The 23967-nt window shown below is 36.7% G+C and overlaps 1 protein-coding gene across 1 annotated transcript in view; it reads right to left on the bottom strand.

The window, feature by feature from the left end:
• The window catches only part of OLFML1 (olfactomedin like 1), a 6452-nt gene extending 5522 nt beyond the window's left edge, over window positions 1-930 (bottom strand). The window contains exon 1 of the mRNA XM_015824129.1: window positions 682-930. Within this exon, the coding sequence (XP_015679615.1) occupies window positions 682-807 (126 nt within the window). The 5' untranslated portion in view covers window positions 808-930. The remainder of the gene's footprint in view (window positions 1-681) is intronic.
• Between the last annotated feature and the right edge of the window lie 23037 nt (window positions 931-23967).

Genomic DNA, 23967 nt, shown 5'->3' with positions numbered 1-23967 from the left:
ATAAAATATTCAAAAAAATGTTATTCGAATATGCATGTAAAATTGCCAATTTTAATGAAGATGTTATTTTATGTTCAGTAGTCTGGCAGATTCATAGAATTGTTTTAAGAAATATCTGGTATTTATATTCCAGAATTAAATGTAAACATTTAAATATTATTTACCTATATTGGATTTCCAGATGAATAAAAGTAGAAGTTTAGGACATAGTTCCTGTTTGAGGAGCACCTGGAATATTTCTGGCATTTAATGTTATGTAAACATAACCATAACCATAAACATAACATGTTATGTAAACATAAGCTCCTAAAGAGTAAGAATATACCTACTTCTATACTATTCTTCCACTTGGATCATCATTAGCAAGTATCTGAGATATAATCTAGCCATTTTTAGCTTAAGCATGCATTCTCTCTCATCATCTTCAAGTAAAGAGCTAGACTTTATCAGAATTTTACTCACTGCACATGTACACATTTTACAGGGTAATACATTTATTAGGAGCAGCAGTAATCCTAACTTTCTTTCCTAAACAACACTCCACTTGGTTGTTAAACTGCATAAAAAGCTAGTTTATTTTAAATGAAAACAGTTGATTTCCCCCAAACTGATGGTATATAAGTCCCGTACAAAGAAAACAATTCATTATATATATATTCAAACTGTATAGATGGCACCTACCTCCATCGAGATAACTCGGCGATCTATATAATGCACCAGTTCAGCATCTTGCATGATATATTGTGCTTCTATTCTGATGCATGTAAAAAATGAAACAAGTAGGAATCCAAGCTGTTTTGCTGCCATTCTTTCATTAAATCTTCAGAAGTAATTGAAAGGCAACACTCCAAAACTAACAAGCACAGTGAAGTTTCTCTAGCACAATGATGTATATGTGCACACATAAAGAGACAATCTGCATGCAAAGTCTGAATTATTTAAAATGGCTGTTCAGGTTCCTACAGTTTCTCATTAACACAATAAAGTTATGCAAACTTCTCAGCAAGAGGTTTGTTTCTGGAAGCCAATGGGGTGCTTTCCAGGATATGATCTTTTGATTGGATCCAGATGTTTAGAACTGAACTGTACAACTCACTCAGATTAATAATATACAACAAAAGCAAAATGATTTCGCTTTTGTTGGATGTGACTCTCCTTTCTTTCCTCCTAGTAATCTTCACCAGTGTACAACATTGATAAAGTTCAGTTCATAGAATCCGCAATAGAAGTAGCAATCTTGTAAACACTCCACTTTTTAAAAGTCTTTTGCATTTGCAAAACATTGCGTAGCTGTGCAATAAGGACAGTGGGACAGAGACCCACCAGTATAAAGCAGTGTAAGATAATATCCTTTCTTCATCATAGCTGAATAATGTTTTGATGATGGATATATTTCAGAGAGACTGATTCCAATGGAATTGCCTCAGCTGCATTATTTCCATAAACTCTGTTCATAACATTATGTAAGAGCTTATGCATTAACATGTCTTAGATTTCTTGAGGGTGTTTTTGCTTTTCCATTTACAGAGGGGGATCCCTTTTTGTCTAGCCTTTTACATTTGCCTTTTAAAAAAAGTGTTTTTACAGAATATCTGCCAGAAGGATCATGTCTCCTCCTGGCTGTTAAAGGAAAAAATCAGGAAAATTGAGACAGGGTTAGAAAGGGGAGGCAGGGGGATATTTTGTACTGTTTTTCTAAGCCTTACTTTTTCCACAACTGGAAAAACAAAAAGCATGAAATATAATCTAATGTTTTGTTTTAAATTTTAAGCTGTTGCTATTTAGCTTTTACTTCCTGAATTTCTTTAAAACTATGCAATAAATATGTAATAAAATTGTACATTGCTATGCACAGTATCAAACTATGTACAGTAATCTCAAATACCAGGGTCATAGAATTGTTGAATACAGTGGTTGAAGGAGGCTTTTGAAATCAACTGATCCAGTTTTTCTCAATCTTGGCAACTTTAAGACGAGTGACTTAACTCCCAGAATTCCCCTGCCAGCACACATCTTAAAATTGCTAAGTTTGAAAAACTCTGATCTAGTCTGACTAGGCTGAACTGCACAACTAGGTCATGACAAAATTGTACACAAGTGCAAGTCCACGGTTACAAGCTTAAATGATCAACATGGAACACATTTCACCTTTCTGTGGGAAGGTGCTACTTTCATCTGAAAAACCTCTCAGTTTTTCTTTTGTAATTCATGAACTTGCTTCCTCTTTTTTTTTCTTTTTTTAAAAAAACTATTGGTTGGTGTTTTTCTTCTTGTGCTTTAAGTTAGCTCTACCGGCATTAGTAGACCATCAGCATTGCAATAGATGCTCTGAAAAGTACTATGCGTATCCCACTTTTTCCTAAACTTTGTGCATGGTTTATTTTTTGTTCTCCTATATTTTATGGAACTTTAGCCAGATTTTCCAAAACTGTTGCATTTTGGTGCGTGATTAATGATTCCCGTTTACTGTACTCAAAAGATTAAACAATTGGTTATGTCAATAAATAATAAAATTAAACTACATAAAAGAGAGAAAATTTTATTATAGTTAAGTAATACCTAACCTTATATCTTATCAACATACATAACTAATCTATCGAAAATTATGAGGATTTGACTTTTCTATTTAGAAGTCTAACTAATAATTCTCTGTTCAGATATAATACAGACAGGAATTTAGGAATAGCTTTTAACATTCCTAAATTGAAGAGATAAACAGGCTGAAGATTATCTGAAGATAAAAAAAAGTTTGTTAGTACAAATTGGGGTCTGGTTCATCTCTTTAGTGAACTCTAAACAACCCTTTTCCTTACAATTTACACCTCTTCTGACGTCTGGTCTTATTTTAATGAACATGTGTGATATTATGGGATTCAAATGTGTAACCTGCTTGACCACATGTAATTGATTTTCTATGAAAAGGGGAGGTTACTTTTATCCTATCCAATCAATTTTCCTCTTGGATGTTTTGTTATGCTAACTATAAAAGGTGTTGTTAGCTAAAGATTGGGGTTCCCTCTTTGAATGAGAGGAATCCCTTTTGTCTGAATATTCTGATAAACTGTAATAAAATGATCTTCCTGTCTCGGTTTGTCTCATTGGAAAATATGCATGCCGAGGCATGAGACTAAAAGAGCCATATTTGGCCTTCATTACAAAAGGGCTGTTTAAGAAAAATCAAATCCTTGAGCTGCTTCAGTATGTTCAGGATATAAATCTACTAAGTAAATAAATACTATTGAACCATCTCAGATTTAATCAACTAACGTAAATCTACAAGTAACTATCACATGAGTAAATGACCATCTCTATTTCTCTGTGTATATTCATATTATTGAATTCTTCTTTATGGGTAACTTTGGGTGGGTAACAGTAATAACTAAAATGTACAATAAATTGAATATACAGTCTCAGACATCATAGTAGTATAGTTAAACCAAGATTAAGGAGACACAGATTTAAATCTACCCTCAACAACAGGAAATCATTAGATATTTAGTTCAATCATAGTAGTATAGTTAAACCAAGAATAAGGAGACACAGATTTAAATCTACCCTCAACAACAGGAACTCATTAGATATTTAGTTCAATGACTCGCTGCCCATCCAAATTATATCACAGGGTGGTTGCTATAGGGAAAATATGGCTGCATGTTGCCACATTATCCTAATGAAATGCAAAATATGCACCAAAAAGCAAACAAATAAACCTAATATAAAACCTATGTCTAAACTATCAACTTGTAGGTTAAAGGCCACCTGAATAAAATATGCTTTCAGTTCAAAAAATGGAACTGTTATGAATATGTATGTCAATATGATGGGTGCTTTATTCTTCACTGCAATGTATTTTAAATGCTTGCATTGCTTTAATTGATTTTATTTTTAAAAAATTTGCCGCCCAACGGCACTTGGGAGGGGCATATTTATTTATTAAATAGATAGATAGATAGATAGATAGATAGATAGATAGATAGATAGATAGATAGATAGATAGATAGATAGATAGATAGATAGATATGGACCTGCTTTTCGTGTACAATAATTTCTGAAGTCGTCTTTCTTTTTGGAGCCTACTTTTGCTTTCCTTAAGAATAGCTTCTTTCCTTCTTTCTTGTTTTAAACATTTCCCCATTTTTTTTCTATTCAGATTTTGTGAGCTATTTTCCTTACAAAAGGAAAAGATTCTATCTATCAGATACACTGTCTACCCAATAACTGCCTGATTGAGCTCTGAATATGTCTCTCTGTCTGGCTCCCACCTTGGCATATTCACAATCTGTCTTGTCTGGCTGTCTCCTCTCCCAGCCCACAGTGTTATCCACAACATTAGACATGCTTGTTTCCTTGTTCCAGCTTATTACTTTGCAGAAGCAATGACATCACTCTACTCCCGCCTGGTTAATTTGTCTGCTTTTAAAAAAAGATTTATGTTCTGTATTTAAACATTACATTTATTTCTTCCCCCTCAGAATTCAGAGAGTAAAATATACTGTAAGCAGTGACGTCGATAGGGACAGCCGGAAAAATTAATGGAGGACAAATCACGCTTCCCTCCTATCATGTTTCATGACAGAGGGAGGCCTTGGGGTGGTTTTTGGAGAAGGGTTGCCATTAATCAATGACTTTTTGTTGTGAGGGTTTATAATCGTAAATTAGATTGTGAGTTTCCATGTTCTTTTTTTCTGTTCCTGAAAAACCCAGAAATAGGTAATTAGCCTGCTAATGGGCCATTCTATGGCAAATGAGTAGACTGGGCAGTCTGGATTGCAACATTACCGCCATTTAAAACAGCAGTAATGTATTTTTTGTTTGTTCACTTACAAAAGGAACAGGCAAAATTCTGTGCCACCTGCCTTTAAATAAAGGAAACTTTATTTAAAGTTTCCCCAGCTAAACATTAAATTAATTATTTCCCATCCCAGCCTCTGAAATTGACAAAAATCATTCAGTTATAATAAAAACAACATACCCAGCTAAAGTCATAGACTTCAAATGGAAGTATAAAAACCTGAAGAAATCATTAAGAGTTCATCTTTTGCCAGTTCAAATGTTCCATAATTGAGGTCATCATGAGAAATAAATAATCATTTATTCAAATTTATTGCAGTCTTCCAGAGAGGAACCCCATTTTTCTGGATCCAAATACTTGAAGAAAGAGTCAGGTTTTCACTACCTCCCTTAAAGGCCTTCAGAGCTGGGGGGGGGAGAGATATCATTCCGGGGGGGGGGAAGTGTCACCACAGAAAAGACACACCTACTAAGTCCCATAGAATGACATTATCTCAAAGAGGGAACTACAAGCATGCTCAACCTATTGATGTATGTAGCATGGGCAGATATTGTTTGATAGAATGCTTCATTGCCATTTGGAAAGTCAGACAATACCAAGCTTTCAATTACTTTTGTTACATTTAGTGTACAAATTTATGTGCCAAAAGTCTTCTAAGTTGTTATTAATCTGCCCAAAGCCATTTTGCCCTTTTTTAAAATCAATAACAGGTGCCAATCAGATGTGTTGGACATGTTGAACTATAGTTCTTTTCATTCTTAGCCATCCTTTTCTATCAGCAGATAAAAGCCCATCTGGAGGGGGCTGTTTCAAGCTAGAATTCAACTCATCTGGCTGGAACAGTGATGATTCTATGCCATTTGAATAGGTTGCTTTTGTATTAAGTAATTACCATTAAAGCAAGCCATGAAAAAATATGAATTGAATATTGATTGCAGATCTTGTTTAAGGATACATTCATACATGTACAATAAAAAAATTCAGACACTCAGTGAAGCGGAATGGGAGGACTTGATGCCTCGGACTCGACACGGCCAGCAGGGGGCAGCTTTCTCGTCACCGTCGAGTCCTCGCTGCCAATTCCCTGCCACCATCTGTTTGCAGGACATCTCAACACTGTAAATTCACTGCGGGGAGATGGCGGTAGCGAGGACTTGTCAGCAGCGAGAAGCCGCCCCCTGCTGTCTGCATTGAGCTAGTGGCGTCGAGTTGTCCCCAGTGAAGGCAGCTGGCCTTTACATAACTGAACATAACTGAACATCAAAATAATAAACATAGGAACAGGATCACTTTTTCCTTTGTTTGTTTTTCAGGGGCAATGCCTCATTAGTGTAAGACTCACAACCAGAGGCATGCTGAGTTTTGAGAGTGTTTATATTTTTCTTTCTTTCTTTCTTTCTTTCTTTCTTTCTTTCTTTCTTTCTTTCTTTCTTTCTTTCTTTCTTTCTTTCTTCTTTCTTTCTTTCTTTCTTTCTTCTGCAGGCTACTGCCACCATTTCCCCAATAACAAGGCTTCATCCTAAGAATGAAAAATGCAACCAAAATAAACAATGGCAGCTCCCCTCTTGTTGAATTATCACTGGGGGTGCCCAGATCTGAAAACAAACAATGCTAGAAAACCTTTCAGTCTAAGGTGCATTATTTATGAACCATGTTATAGCCAGGCAGAAAGTGACAACTGTTTGGCAAAGGGAAAGCATGAATGAATGAATGAATCCCAGGCAAGACAAGAATTGCATTGGCATTACTACCTTGGTTTAAAACTGATTTAAATATTACTTAAAGTGTCTTACGTTCAATATTATATGTTCAAGATTATAATTTGAAATTTTATGTTCAGCAATACAAAATTAATTTTATGAGCTAGTCTTATTCTTCTAGTAACCCAGATGAAGTTATTCACCTTGTTCATAAGTTTTGATTGAAAGAGTGGGAAAATCATTTTTATCCTGCATATTTAGTGTTAAATAGTTTGTATGCTTTCCACTAATTTCTTTCCCTTGGAATCTGGCTGAATCTATTATATAAATAAAAATGTAAATGTTTGTTTGTTCAAAATCTTAAATCTCCGAAAGTTCTTCACTGATTGCTTTGAAATTTTGACACAATGTTGCATTCGAATACGCGCATGTTTTTATATACCTATATTATATAGATGTCACACCTGTGACAGGTAAAACATGCTTTTTTTGAAAAACAGCGCCATCTGTTGGATGTAAAAGCAACACATGCTTTTACCAGACTGAGCCACAGCAACGCATGGCCGAGTACAGCTAGTTAGTAAATAAAAGGAATAATTATACTTTCATATTGGGATTTTTGTAAATAGGGGGCACAAATGATTTTTGTAAAATCTGAAGATTAACTTAAAATCCAGGGAGCTGCTGTGAATAGATACATCTTACATTCTTTTCATGTTCGTATGTTCATAGTCAGAGTTGTGGGCAATTCCACTGTGAAATTTGTGAATATCCTCCCTCTCACTGTTTTCAAAAGTCCACTTGCATCTTATTCCTTGAGACCCCACAACAAGGGAGTATATGTAAACAAAATCATATTTCCTGCAGCAGAATTTACACAGTTGCTGTTTCAAAAACTAAGAGATGATATGTGCTCAGGGTAAGCTAATCCAGCAATACTCCTGCCCCCCCACTTTCCTAGAGGTTGTTTACAGAAAAAGTTTTCATATTGCCTAAATATAACAGCAGTGGCAATGCTCCAAGAACATTGCTCCATACTCCAAAGCAAATACCATTTCAGAAATTGACTGAAACTCCTCATCCACATCAAATCCTTCCAGGAACTAGAAGTTTGTAAGTAGGATCCTCAGGCCTCCTATAAAAAGAGTTTGATCTCTTGTAAGGACCAGCAAACATAGTCATATAATATTGTACAAGTTATTTCTTTAACGGAATGTTTATGCAAGGGAAAAAAAATCTGATTATTGGAAGTCACAAAAAACTACAAATGCAACAAATGTGCTTCAAGGGCAGACTAAATGGTATGCAGAACTCAAGTCCTTCCCTACTACTTCCTTGTACCCAGAATCTGCAACTGCCTCATTCTGGCAAATGATGGGATGGGTTATTCAGCCCTCACATAGACTTCTACCAATTTGTTCCTCAAAATAATGTTCCCTCCATTATGATCAACAGCACACTAAGCATTTTGGGTTAGTACTTAGAACTCCTCTATTCACAGGTGTTAAAGTTCAAACAGATTCTCTGTAGAATTCTCGTCCTCTTTCAGTGTAGAAGGGAGTGGAATATTCTTTGATAACCACTTTTTGATCATACTCAAGCCTGAAGCATTTATTTCCACAAATTTAAATTCAGACCTCTGTTGTTCTCCACTTCTGGTCAAAGGAATGTGAGTCCTTTTTACCACTGATGAAATATGTTTTCTGTTCAATGGGAAAGTCATCATTAATTGGTCTGATAACATTTTGATTAAAAAAAATGGGAAAGGAAGTTGGTAAGTTAGTTACTTCGAGGATAATGAAGGCAGAATGTCATTGTAGCATAGTTCTAGTCTGAGTCACTGCATTAAGCAACTCTCCCCAGGGCAATTTGGAGATCAGAAGGGAACATGGCAGGAGAAATGAAACATTTGTCTATTCATTTGTCAGTGCTTGGCTGGATATTCATGCTCCCTAACCTTCAGACTGACAGAATAAAGTGTTCACCATTATAATAGTGAGTACATTTGGGTACTGACTTGCCGACTGAAAGAGAAATAAATAACTTTAACAGACCAATGGGGAGCAATTTGATTATCCAGCTCTTTTAAGGCCTTCTTCAGACATACTGTATGCTAAATATGTGAAGACGGAAGAAGAATTGTATTTCTGAACTTTTCCCCAATATCTCGTGAACTACATTGTCAGCCTTACAAGTAGACCAGACTGGGAACACGACCAGATGAGCTCATTCTATTTTATTTTAAAGCGACATGAACAGACTATTGTTTAAGTCATAGAAGTACAAATGTCTATGGGGATTCTCAGTCATCCAGGTCATAGTTATCCCAAAGATGCTTTTTCACGAGACAACTGGACTTTCTTGTTTTTCTTTGAAGACATTTCACTTCTCATCCAAGAAGCTTCTTCAGCTCTGACTGGATGGTGGGGAATGGAAAGATTTATACTCCTGCAGACAGCTGGTCATTTGCATTCTTTTAGTGAGTTATTAAAGCTACCTGGAGGCTTATCTGTGTCTTCAGGGTCACCTGAGTAGTGCAAATGGGTGTGGAGCCTTCTTGGAACTGTTGAAAGTACTGTGTTGTAGACCGGAGATAGGTGATGTCAGATCCCTCCCCCTCTGTTGAGCCATAATCCAAAGGCACCTACTTTATTTCTCTCTTTCTCAGTTTCCAGCTTCCATAGCCATTTATTACTGCTGGAAATACCATTGCTTTACATATTCTGATCTTTGTTCTCATGCATTTAGAGCTCCTCTGCATTTATTACTACTGATGAGTAAGTAACTTTTTGCATACAATGCATATCTCAGGGATGTGTTTGGATGGAGTTAGTGGCCCTGCCTTGTTTCAAGGCTAACTCAAGAGGGATTGCTGAATTAAAGGCCAATTTGGGATAACGATTCTTAATTTTTACATCAACATTGACAATAGGATGGACTTTTCTATTACATCTGGAAAAACAGATCCATCTTCTAACAATGGTGGGGCAGTTGCAGAATTTAAGAGGAAACATTGGGATGCTACAATTGTTATTTCTCAACACCTGCCACTTCAGAAAGCCATCTAACTCTAATGGTATGTCTAATTATTGCTCCCTTCTCCATGATTATTTTAACCACTGAAATGAAGACTCATTCCATGATGCTTGAATTCAGTTCCCCACTCAAAGTATTCTGCGATATGTATATCTTTAACCATAAAATATAACAACATCCTCACATGAATCTTCCAGTTTTAAGCAAAACTAAAGCTTTTGCAATGGGAAGGAACACTCATAAACATCCTCATATCCTAAAAAACTAAGCGCATATAAGAGACTTGATTCCTAAAATCTTAAATTTTTGTCCATCCTAAGATCCAGTGCTTCATGTAGCATTTATATCATGTAGACATGATATAAATTTTGTAGTAGGTTAGTTCATTTTCTGTTCTTTTGGTGCAATTTTTTTTACTAACCAGGGATCATATATATAAAAAAACATATATGTACCACACACAATCACATGTAATGCCACACCACCTCAAATCAATATATTATATGGCCTTGAACATACTAGTAGAAGATACTTGAATAAATTATTTATCAGAAAGCGGGGAGAGAAATTAGAGAAGATTCTTTACATTATGGAATGTCTTTTATTACTGAAGTGTCTGCACTATCTTAAGGTTTTAAAACAAGTTGTCCATCTTTCCCACTTCAAGAAAGCACAAGGAATTCAAGGCAACAATCCAGCCTTAGTTTTAAATTGGTCCTCTAAAAGTGCCTAGGAAACCTTCTTAGTTTTGATAGTAGCAAACTGCAGTACTCTCTTTCTAGCTCTCCATTGACTTCTAATTATGGGTGTGGAGCTATATTAGCTTTCTTCTCTGAGTAAAGAAACCACAAATGATGGTTAATGGTTAATTGTGGTTTTCAGACTTTCCATGCTTGAGGAGTTGGAGATAATGGGATGAGTCTCAATTAAGGTACAAGTTTCCTTATTGCCTCAGATGTATATGATTGAGAATGATACATTTATTAGATTTATTAGATCTGGGAGATTTCTCGGAATGTGTCTGAAGGAGAAAATGGAGGTAGGGAAAAACATGTATTTGTGTTCCAGAGAAAACATTATCACTTGAGATGTTTCAACTGAGCTCTGTTCTGATGGAACAAACTCAACAAGTCTTAAGTGTCTTATGTTCTAGTGGGGTGGAGGTGGGGGGGGGGGGAAGAACCTGAAAATTTCCCCGTTGTCCAATACATAAAACAACGGGATATAAAAACAGGTTCCTTTTCCCTGGGCCAGAAAATTGGGATGGCATTCATGTTTCATGCTTCTATCTAACAAATGTAAAAAAAAAAAAAGCATTTTATACACTGAGCTGTCAGTGCAAACATCACAGCCCACGAAAAAAAAGAACAATAACAGAAAAATTTTCTCTGTCTGCAAACTATAACAAAAACAAAGCTGTGTGTTTTGCATTTGCACCCTGAAAGCAGAACAATGCAATATGTATAATAAACCTGTATTACAAGATGCATTTGCATTTGGCACCTGCCTAAATATATATATATAATTTTAAAGCAGCAGTAAACGTACCTGTCAGGCAAGTAACAATTCAGCAGGTAACATTTTTTAAAAAGTATGTTTCAAAGGAGTCTTAATCTTTGAACAAGTATTTAACTCTCTGTCTTCTCTCCCCACACTCTACCCAAATGAGAGCATGGATGGAACTTGTATCTGCTCTTATAATGGTTAATATTTAAAGGGGAAAAAATTCTGCTGGTAGAACATTGTAACATTCAAACAATGGGGGCTGGGGGAATGGTCCAAGTTTTTTTTTTCTGAGCTCAGGCAAACATAGGATACATAAAAGGACTATTTTGAACTAGGAACAGATTTTCCTTAGAACATTCCACTAATCCTTATTTGCAACTTTTCTTGCACTGAAGATGTCTATGGATTCTTGCTAAAACTCGTCCCAAGAGAAGTCTCCTCAAACGATGCATAGTTTAAGAGACTTGAGAGTTCTAGCTGATCATTTTGACTAGGAAAATGGATGCTACATGGGTATTCTTTTACAGGGCTGATCTTAAGTATCAGAAAATGGAAGCCAATAGCTCTTGTATCAGGTTTGGGGAAGTGTCAGGCAAATTTTGGGTAAAACACAGTATGTCCTATAACTTCTAAGGCTGGTGCCAACATTCCTAGTATTGAAATAAGGTAGCTGCTAGTAGAGTAGGTTCTGTGTATCTTTCCTCCATTACAATCGACTCTCCTAATTCAGATTATATTAGGTTAACCACCAGAGAGAGAAAGATGGCGGAAGAGAGAATCATCTGTTTGTTATTTGGTAATTACATTATGTGTGTATATCAGATTTGTCTTCTGAGAGCTCTAGGTGGCCTATCCTCCATCACAACACAGAAAGGCGCATTCAGTTAATAGATTTTTTTATTGGCCAAGGGTGGTTGGACACCAAAGGAATTTGTTTCCAGTGCATAAGCTCTCAGTGTACATACAAGTAATAGGGATAATCATGATCATATACAACATAAAACACATTCATCATAAATCATGAAATACAACTCTTCATCATAAATCATAATAGTGATAGTCATAGAGTACTAGCTAAGCAAACAACATAAATCATACTAGGGTACAAAAAACCAATATAAATTGTAAGATACAAGCAGCAAAGTTATAGTCATAAGAAGATAAGGGTAAATAACAGGAAAGATGAGGTGTATCATAGTAATACAGCTTTACTAAGTATGTTGACAGTGTTGTAGGAATTAGTTATTAAGCAGAGTGATGGCATGGGGGGGAAAACTGTCCTTATGTCTAGTCATTCTGGTGTGCAATGCCCTATAGCAGGGGTAGTCATCCTTGGCTCTTTTATGACTCGTGGACTTCAACTCCCAGAATTCCTGAGCCAGTTGTGCTGGCTCAGGAATTCTGGGAGTTGAAGTTCACGAGTCATAAAAGAGCCAAGGTTGACGACCCCTGCCCTATAGCATCGTCTTGAGGGAAGAACTTGAAATAGTTTATGTCCAGGATGTGAGGGTTCTGAAGATATTTTCACAGCCCTCTTTCTGGCTCATGCAGAATACAGGTCCTGAATGGAAGACAGGCTGGTAGCAATTGTTTTTTCTGCAGTTCTAATTATCCACTGAAGTCTGTGTCTGTCTTGTTTTGGTTGCAGTGCCAAACCAGACAGTTATAGAGGTGCAGATGAGAAATTCAATAATTCCTCTGTAGAACTGCATCATCAGCTCCTTGGGCAGTCTGAGCTTTCTGAATTGGCGCAGGGAGAACATTCTTTGTTGTGCTTTTTTGATTACATTTTTGATGTTAAGTGTCCATTTTAAATCTTGAGATATTATAGAACCTAGAAACCTGAAGGTCTCTACTGTTGATACTGTGCTGTCTTGTATTGTAAGAGGTTGTAGAATAGGAGAGCTTCTCCTAAAGTCTACTGTCATTTCTACAGTTTTGAGTGTGTTCAATTCAAGATTGTTCCAGCCACACCACAAGACTAGTTGTTCAACCTCCCATCTGTATGGCGATTTGTTGTTGTCTCGAATGATGATTGGCCCAAAATCACCCAGTTAGCTTTGTGTTGGAAAGAGGGCTTGAGCTGGCTATCTCTATGTACCTTAACCAATATAGGGCAGAAAACATCCTGCAGCCAAGAAGATTCCAACTCATTTGCACTACTCAGGTGTCCCTGAGGACACAGGTAAACCTCCAAATGGCCTCAACAACTCTCTAAAAGAATGCAAATGACCAGCTGTCTGAAAGCAATAGAAATCCTCTCACACACCACCGTCCAATCAGAGCTGAAGAAGCTTCTTGGATGAGAAGCGAAATGTCTTCAAAGAAAAACAAAAGTCCAGTTGCCTCCTGAAAAAAAAAACACCTTTGGGACAACCATACCTGGATGCCTGAGAATCTCCATAGCCATTAACTAATACACCACACTACTCTGGCTATCTTATTCAGAAGGCACCTGGTCTTTCAAAAACATTTATCTGACCCTGTTTTGGAGAAAGCACCCTGATTCCTATCTGTCTGATAGATATGTAATATGAATGTATTGATACTTGAGTACTTGAGTTAAAAAAAAATTAACAAATAGGTACCATAATCTTCTATATAAATAAAAATGTAAATGTTCGTTTGTTCAAAATCTTAAATCTCTGAAAGTTCTTCACCGATTGCTTTGAAATGTTGACACAATGTTGCATTCGAATACGCGCATGTTTTTATATACCTATATTATATAGATGTCACACTTGTGACAGGTTAAAATATGCTTTTTTTGAAAAACAGCGCCATCTGTTGGACGTAAAAGCAACACATGCTTTTACCAGACTGAGCCACAGCAATGCGTGGCTGGGTACAGCTAGTCCATAATATAAAACTCAGAAAACCAGTGATATGAATTAGTAAGGCCAGGCCATGGATCTGGAAGCAGAGAGCACAAACCAGCTTACAGAAGGCCAGAATGCTGCTCTTCTACCTACTTTCTGAACACTAATAAAATTTTGGGGCAGGACAATGGTACTGACAGACATCTGGACTAAAAATATACAGTTTCTAACATGTTTCTAACAAGTTTTTTTCCCCATAGAATTGAAAACCTCCCTGCTAAACAGGATGGAAGTATGTCCGATCTTATGATTATTTAAAGTTCCCAATGCAGGCAATGGTATTTGATAGAGCTATATTAAAGTCTGAAAGTCAGATATAACGGCATTGAGAGAAAATGGTGCAATTTTTATCATTTTCTCCTCTTCAGCTTAAAATTATGACTTTTCAGCTACAATTAGAAAATAGTGGGAATGCCTTACCTGGCTTCATTTGTTTTAAAGCCATGTGCATTTAAAAATAATCTGGAAAAAGAGCTTCAGCATGCACAGGAGTGCAAATGCACTGGCTTGCACTTAAAGCAGCTGCATCTTTCCTCAGAATTGTGCAACAACTCTTTTCAGTTGCCACATGGGAAATGGTTTAAAGAGTTTAAAGTCTTTGAATTTAAAATTTAAAGAGTTGTAGATATGTGCTACATTTATACCCTAGAATACTCTGAACCCATTTTTTAAATGAATCTGGAGGACTGCACAGCCTTAATACTTTTTCTAAGTAAAATAAATGGATATTATAGGAAATCTGGCCTATAAGAAATAAAGGCCATGGCCATTTCCACAGTGAATTTTGCAGTCAACACTTCCTTCTGAAATTAGTTTTCTCTCTTTCTTTCCTTTTCAGAGACAACAATCTAATTTACTATGGCCCCCTTTCTCCAAATATTCTGGTCTAAAATTAAAGAAAAGAAGAAATAGGGGAGTCATGATAGCAATGTTTCAGTATCTGAGGGGCTGCCACAAGGCAGAAGGAGTCAGGTTGTTCACCAGAGCACCAGAGGGAAGGACAAGAAACAATGGTTGGAAACTGATCAAGGAGAGAAGCAACCTGGATTTAAGGAGAAACTTCCTGACAGTGAGGACAATCAACCAGTGGAACAGCTTACCCCCAGAAATCATGGGCGCCCCATCACTGGAGATTTTTAAGAAGAGACTAGACAATCACCTATCTGAGATGGTGTAGGTTCTCCTGCTTAAGAAGACCTCCAAGGTCCCTTCCAGCTCTATTATATTCTACATTGAAGTCTTTTACATACTTACTGACCTAAGACAAATTTGGGACAAATTTTTAATTTTTACTGAAAACTCTCTTGTCTTTAACTGATGACTGATATAAATAAAAATAAAAAAATAAAATAAAAGGTTACTCTTTGTGTCTCAGTGGCTGAGATTTTAAACTAAATCATTTTACCAAGGTAAATACTATTAAAAGATATTTCATAATAAAGTGTAGAACAGCCAGCAGGGGATGCTAAAACATAAAAGTAGAATCTGATCCCAGAGAATCAGCATAGAGAACTGCTCTTCAAAAAGATATTTGATTATAAGGTCATTGCTAAAGTGCAGAAAGACTACGGAGTGATTATCACAAATGTCTTTCAAGGATTCCCTCCATTTTTACACACACACCTACACACACCATGGTCTCTCAAGGTTGGGAGGGAAAATTCTTTCTGAATGTATCAGTTACTTGGTATTTTGTGACATATCACATTTGGACAAGAATACACAATTGATTTTTCTTATTCCTTCTATTCTAGAAGAGAATTCTTCACAGAAGGGCAGCATGATTTGAGCTGCAAAAATCCAGATGACCAATGGATGGCAGCAATGTCCTACTTCTCTGAGCTGCCATCTGGTGACCATTTAGATTTTTGCAGCCAAGAACTGACAGTCTTCCTTAAAAGTAGAGAAGCATTTAACTTCATGACCTGAACTCAAAATACAGCTTTGGTTTTCAATTCTACAAAACAAATGAACATTGTGAATGAAGGTGAATATACGTGTCCCAGGATAATGTTGTAGGATCCAATCTGGGTTGGTCACTGGGACCACAGAGTTTGTCTTCCGAGCTTTCAAACTCTTTGAATCTAACTTTGAATAAATCCATTTTTTTCTCCACAGAAAGTTTAATTTGGGGTAACATTCAAGGAGCCTGGCTTTGACCTATAAAGTTTTCAACATCATCTTGCTAGGGTTTCTGAAAAATGTCCTTCCATCTTCCAATTTCCATTCTTTTGTTAGATGAAGAGCAGCCAATGACAGTTTTTTTTTCCCTCCAAGGACGCAGTCATACAAAACATGTTTGCCCTGGGGCAATTGTCTCTTTTTGAGTTACTGGATCAAGACAATTTTGTTTGCTCAAGCTCTTAATAATTGGGCTGCTGCTTATTATGCAAGTCCTTTCCAGCTGCTCATTTCAGCTTTGAATGCTTTGCATGTTTTTCTTGTTTTGCTCTGATCTATTGCTTTAAGTGCCATGGAAACGACTTGATCAAAAGTCAAGGTATAAACCATTAGAATAAATAATATTGATACCAGAGACTTATGCACAAGACTTAAAAGAATTGTCAGTTCTGGATCCTAGCGTTTTCTTTCTCCCAGATTGAGTGTCCTGAATAAGCTTGGCTGGCAGATGATTGAGGAAAAGAATGGATAAAGGCTGGCAGGGCCATGTGGTCTATTTTGAACATCCAGAAGGCATATGGAGTTTATTTATTTATTTATCGAATTTCTTACTGTAATTGAGAGGTTACCGTCTCAACTGTAAATAAAACAGGATGCTGCCAACTGTGAAAAGTTTTACCTGCCAGCCTGGCCACCTTTGCTACTGAAATTGAAATGAAGAATAGAGGAGGAACCATCTTTGTGTCAGGTGGGAAAAGGGTTGGCAGTGTTTCTCAACCTCATGAACTTTAAGATGGGTAGACAATAATTTCCAGAATTCCCCCAACCAACATGCTGGCTGGTGAAATTTTGAGAGTTGAAGTCCACCCATCTTAAAGTTCCTGAGGTGAGAAACACTGCTCTAGAGGATGACCATAACACAGAAATGTGGACTAGAGCTCGGTCATGCCTCTGGAGACTGTAGGAATGTATACTTCATGACATAGTAGGACAAACTGATAAGCTTTGTCATACTGTTGCTGTAGGACAAAGTAGGGATTATGAGCTCCCAAACTCTTAGGACAAGGCACTGCCACAGTCCTGATGATGTAAATATGGGGTGTCCAACCTTGGCAACTTTAAGACTTCAACTCCTGGAATTCTCAAGCCAGCAAGACTGGCAGGGGAATTCTGGGAGTTGAAGTCCATAAGTCATAAAGTTGCCAACGTTGGGAGTTGAATTCTGGGACCTGAAGTTCCCAAGTTTTAAAGTTGCCAAGGTTGGACATCTCTGATGTAAGTGATAGCATCGGATTTGGGTTCACAGTTCACAGTTAAACTAAGAATAATATGAACTGAATTTGGAGAATTTTGCCAGTTTCTCTGGGCTCAGTTTTGAGTAGCTTCAAAATGGTGAGTGCCATCAGGCATGCATGTAAAAAGGAGAAAAGGTTCTGATGGCCTAGTCACACCTACCATTCTGAAACCAGTGATCACCATTGGAGATGTTCTTGGTTCTCTGCAATAAAATTCTGCCTGTGTTGCCTAATACCAGCCTGTGCCTCTTGAGCAATCATGTTTAGTGTGGCATTCCAAGGACTGAGTAGCTCTGGGTCAGTGAGAATAACATTTTCCTAGCCACAATGAAATACACTTTTGTAATATAAAACTTCCACAGAAACAAAGCACATCCTTGAGTCAGTGCCATGAAGTAATATATAACCGATCACCATCCAGAGTGACTATATGTAAAACTTGTTTTACATTGTTGTTGCAGGACTCTATTTTCAGGATTGGAGGAAGCTGTATGCTTTGTACTCTGGAAACCCTGAGATTCGATTCTGGAATTCTAGCTTCAAAAATCACAGGAAGCAGGATTGGATATCTTGAAACAGTCAGAATAAATGATGCTGTGGGGTTCAGTGAATCAATAGTACAAATGCTGGCCTATTGTTAGAAGTGTTTTGAAATTACTGTGGACAGCACCTTTTGGATGTTATTAAAGCACTATTGCTGTCTTTATTAATATTGTATTTTTTCTACCTAATGGGAATAGCAATGTTTTCTACTTCATAACACTTTCTCTCTTGATTGGCTTTGGATGCTTGTTTGGCTTTGGATGTTCGGCTCAAGCCAATCCTGTATAGCATATGCCAAGAAGCAGTTTCTATATATTCATCTCATATTGTGCACAACATTCCCTAATAAACACACAGATCTTATTTTGATTTTAGATGCTACGAGTTATCCAGATTGTTTAATTCCATGTGAACATAAGCAATAAAAAGACGTATGTTCCTTCATACAACAGCAGCATTTTTTAATAAGAGAAAGAAAAATAATAATAAACTGTTTTCATATTGCTTGCAAGCCATATGAAAATAATGTGGTATCCATGGTAAAGGAACCAAAAATATATTTCAAGTAGCTAACAATCCATCTGCAAAATAACTGACCCAAAAGGAAACTCTTAGCCCAATTGTCTGCTTCTTGTTTAGGAAATAGCACAGCTTGGTTTCTATGCCCAGACAGAAAAATATGTGCCTTTTGCACAGCATATGGCTGCCAAATAATTAGGAAGAAAAAAAGGGGGAATTATAGTTTAATCTTATTATAGAAAATTTCACTCCCTTACCAACACCTTACAACAGAAGGCAGCCAGGAAATTAGCAGATAGGAGGCTCAAAAACTATAACAGAGGCTATAGGAAAGACTGCATTTCTGTTCACTGAGGTTAATCATTGGACCACATTGGCACTGGTAATAATCAGCCCGCATGACAAAGGATAAGGGTGGAGTCAGGGGGAAATCCCAGCTGAGTGTTATAAACCGCACAAAGGAAGATCTATTTAGTTTTCAGAAGATAGAATACAGAGAGTTCAGTTGATCAGCAGAAGAGTTTTTACAAGCCCAAAAGGAGTGGAAGGCCTTGCAATGGGAGGTGGGGGTGGGGGCAAAGAACCTGCCAAAGGAGTCCTAGATTCATATATACTCTCCAAATCCATTATTCCTATCTCAAAGGCTCCCCCTTAGCTTTCATAGATAAAAAGTTGTTCACTTGGCTTGACATTATCTGTGACTAGTCACACAATAAACTGTACACGTAGAGCAAAGTGGGTTGACTACCTGAAGGTAGGATAAGAAGCAATGGGTAGAAGCTCCTTAAAGAAAGATCCAATCTGGAACTAAGAAGAAATTTCCTGATAGTGAGAAAAAAGAATCAATGGACAGATTGCCTCCTGGGGTTGTGGGTGCTCCATTGCTGGAGGTTTTCAAGAAAAGATTGGACAACCATTTGTCCAGAATGGTATGATGTCTCCTTCCTTGAGCAGGGGGTTAGACTAGAAGAACTTTGAGTTCCTTTCCAGCCTGATGATTCTATTCTATTCTATTCTATTCTATTCTATTCTATTCTATTCTATTCTATTCTATTCTATTCTATTCTATTCTATTCTATTCTATTCTATTCTATTGCTATGATTCTCTCTCTCTTTCTCCCCCTCTGTCCCCCTCTCTCCCTCCCCATATACACTGTGGCTAAGCTCATACATTTGTTTTATTTTTGTGAACCCAGCCATTGCAGTCTACAATCCATGATTTGATGTGTTAGGTGTGAATCAGGCCGGTGGCTTGTTCAGCAAACCTTAGTAAAATCAAATAATAAATTGGTGTGCATGTACCTGATATACTTTAAACACAGAAGTGCTTGATGTTCAGCCTGTGTATATCTAGTCAGAAATAAATGCTATTGAATTTACAAAGCTTAAATAGGATTTGAGCTCTAGGTATTTGCTTTAAGCTTTTGATAACTTGAAGGCTTCTGAGATTTGGGCAAAATACTAAGGGGATCTAAAAGATAATAAAGTCCCTTAATGGGCACAAAATAAGTATCCTGCTCAGTTCTTGTTGCTAGGTGAATTAGCTGAAGGGCTAGAAAATAATGAGAGAATGTAAGTTATCCATCTTTGTCTGACTGAAGGGTTGGGGCAAGGTTTATCTCAATGTGTAAAGGAAGAAAGTAATGTAAAACAGCCAGAAAACCACAAGAGTTTTTGATATAGCAACTCTTACTGTACAGTCCTATATATTTGTTTAGAATCAAAATTCTCAGATGGCCATACAGTAGGATGTTTCTCAATTCCTATCAGTTGACAATCAGATGAAGATTGACATTGGAAGACTTTGCAAACTCCCTCCTCTCATCATCTCTGGAAAATTTCCCAGACCCTTGCCCCACTGATCTCCAGTATTACTCTCCTCAACCCTTCTCCTCTCCAAATCATGGGGCATTGTTTTGGTCTGCTTCTGAATCAACCTCATATAAAGAAAAGTAAGACTAAGTCCTAAGGTAACCTGAACTGCTCCCTGAGATTGAGCAGGAATGTTGAAAAACAAAGCAATTCCTGAGTACTAGTTACCCTTCTATAACAGTGACCTGGCAGTGAGGGATCTCCTACATCCTGTCAATGCTGGAACTGTCACAGCCTTAGCAAATGCATCTTCTGACCCTCTTCTCCCCATAAGAGAGCATGGATGTCCTTACAACCAATCTATTTCAGCACACTAAAATTGGCAGATATAACCTCACACTAAAAGTCCAGTAACAGCTTGTTAGGGCAGTCAGACAAAGACTAAAGGCAGACCAGAGAGCAGACCTAGAGCAGGAAGGAAGGAAGAAAAAAAAAACCCCAAAGACACCTCCCAACTCAAGCCAGGAAAATTTAGATAGAGACACCTCTTGTCCTTTGTCTTATTATGTAATTCTAGCATTGTGAATTTACAGATGGAGTGCAGATTAATGATATTTGCTTATTTGCATGCTGTCATGATATTCCTTTATTACTGACACTAAAAGTCAAGCTTCTCTATTTAATTAGTCTATGAAACAGAGTACTTTCTATCTTTGTCCAAGCTGCCTCATTCAAACAGAACTAAGGAAAACACTTAAGATTTTGTATACCTAAAATTGTTTGCCTGCCCTGTTTTAGAAGGCCTTGGAGACAGTTGGATCCTTCTACAAAAGGTTTTGTCACTGTTTGTCACATTTTATTTCCCCTTAATTGATGTGATGTTATTATTGTTTCATGTGCAAAGGACTATTATAAGCATTGGTTTTCCCATTAATAAAAAGTGTATTTTTTTCTAAAAGAAAGTAATAATGTTTACATATTAGCAAATGTGTTCCTTGTTGTAAGGAATTACACAAACTATGTAGCCGAAGTACACTTTTAATATTATTTCTTGCATGTTTTGTGTTAAGAAGATGAGCACTCGCAATGATGACATTTATCCATTAACATTTATCTTTGATCCCATAATAATTAAATCAATCCGAAGCAGATCTGATATGTCAAAAAATACTAATCATTCAGTGAAGGAAGAAAATATATATTCATAGAATTCAAATTAAACATAAAAGCGTTTGAGTGTGTGTGTGTGTGTGTGTGTGTGTGTGTGTGTGTAGGCACATATTGTACATATCATATCCATCCATAGTGTCCACATACATTTCATATATGTATATCATGTACAACTATATACATACATATGAGGATACACACACAGTTTAATTTTGTATATTTGAATATATACAGAAGATGTCTCTAATATATATATATATATATATATATATATATATATATATATATATATATATATATATATATATATATACACACACACACACACACATGTATTTATTATGATTCATCCATAGGAAGAATACTAATTTTAATGATTGCTGTAAGTTTTAATTGATGTGATGTTTACTATTATTGTTTTATTTTGTTGTCACCAAAACTAATCTTAATACCAGTGCCTCACGCCGGTTGCCATAAACCTGTTGGAAGAGTATTTTACTACAATGCCAAAAATTTCTAGAATGCCAAGATATTTGTTAGATTTATTTTTTAATCCTCCCGTTTTTATTTTTTATGAATAACTCCAGGTGGTAAAGATACCAAATACTCCTTCCTGCTTCTTGTTTCCCCAAATAACAATCCTGTGAGGTGGGTTGGGTTAAGAAAGAGTGACTGGCCTAAGGTCACCAGCTGGCTTTCATGCCTTAAGGCAAGGCCAGAACTCATGAGCTGCTGGCCTCTAGGTCAGCACCTTAACCACTACACCGTCACTTCACTTGCTCACTTTCCCAATTCTACACACTCCTTCCTTTCTTCCTGAATTAAAACTCTAAATGGCTAATGCAATCCCGTTAGAAACTATATCCAAATGGAATGGTTATTCAATTTTATATTTTAAATGACATAAGGTCACTGGATATGAACAAATAAAGTCCATTCAGGCTGGTTTTGTTGTTCTGATTCCACTCAAAGAAATTTTTTATGGACTGTTCCTTAAAAAGATAATGAATCAATAAATTATCATCAACTTTGTAGGCTGTTGCAAATGGCAGTGTTTCAAAAGGGGAGGAACATTCACCATGAAAGTGGATAGATTTAGTTCAGGCCTATGTAATATTTATTTTTGCTAAGTTATTCATGAAGAAAATTGGGAAGTAAAAAGTAGCATACGCCACAGAGGAGATGTCTGTGTCATACAACAGATACTTATTTTATTAATATTGTACAGTCATATAGTTTTGATGTTGGCCTTTTGCACATCAGATTGCTAGATAGCATTAATATAAATTACCAAACTTCAAAATACTTTTCACTTGACATGCTTCTTGCCAGTTATGTGCACTGAATAGTTTTTGAACAATTAATGTCTTCTCTAATAATGTTAACGTATTTATTCTGTACATGACAAAAGTCAGAAATAATCATGATTCAGCAATCCATAAAAAGAAATTTATCTTTTTTTTAAAAAAAAAAAAAATCTGCCTGCTTTTTGGTGATATCTTAAAATCTCTCTTGGCATGCTGATGTTTTGGCACGCAAAAATATAGACAGCAAATTCAAATGACTTGTTTTGAATCATTTACATAATTTTTAATCCCAGAACTGAAGATGGCAAAGCTTAAAAGCAAGAGATGCACAAATCTCCTAATAGTAGGTAATTTTGTACTGTATGTGTTATGGGTATATATGTGCATGAGAGAAAGAGAAAATGCAGTACTGAATAGAAAAAAACAGTGGTTTATAGAAGCCCCAAAATTTCTGGAAGAAAAGATGTAATGAATGGGAAATGAAATGGAACAACCTTAAAGAGGAAGGACTGGCCTGTTTGATTAGAATCTTGAGTATTCCATAAAGCCACATATTGTTGCAGAACCCACACATGGGATTACATGTACAGCTGAGGATGACTCAGCGGCTACAAGGAATGCCATTTGAGGAGACATTTGCAACCAGGTTCTTCTTGTTGATATCTTCATCTCTGCATTCTCAAATCTCATCCAATGACCTCTTCAATCTCTTGGGGTAAATTTTAGGACATTAAAAAAAGTTGCAATTAGAAGAGAACTCCGCTATCACCCTGATCCTTTCATTGGTGGACAAGCAACACTGTAAACACCCTGGAAAGGCACTCAGAGAGCACATCTTAAGGTCACAAAACAGCAAAAGGGTAGCATCTGGATCCACCACTCCTAAAGCTAGTCCAGATGACTCCTATTGAAATGTTGCTGTGACCACTTGCAGCATCAGAGAGCAGGAGATATATGAGTTTATGCTTATACAGAGAAGCAGTTTGCACTGGTGCTTGGAATCAGAACAGAAAAGTATCAGCTGATCAGATGAAGAATAGGACTTTCCTAGATTTGAAGACAAACACCTGACTGGGGTGTTGCAGCACGTGTCTAGTTTCTGGCTATGAAGTCTTCTCAGAAACCCCAACTCTGCTTGAATCAAATCTTTGACTGCTGTCAGTTCAGAGTGAAATGCAGGCTATAGGGGTATTTAAAATGAAAATGGATGTTTTAGACTTTATCAGAGACAGTATCATTATGGGAAACGTATTAACTGACTATGTGTCATCAAAGTGAATTTCTAAA

This window comes from Protobothrops mucrosquamatus, unplaced genomic scaffold, assembly GCF_001527695.2.
Source record: "Protobothrops mucrosquamatus isolate PMUCROS unplaced genomic scaffold, P.Mucros_1.0 scaffold2134, whole genome shotgun sequence".
Classification (NCBI taxonomy): domain Eukaryota; kingdom Metazoa; phylum Chordata; class Lepidosauria; order Squamata; family Viperidae; genus Protobothrops; species Protobothrops mucrosquamatus.
This window is presented reverse-complemented; position numbering and strand designations above follow the sequence as displayed.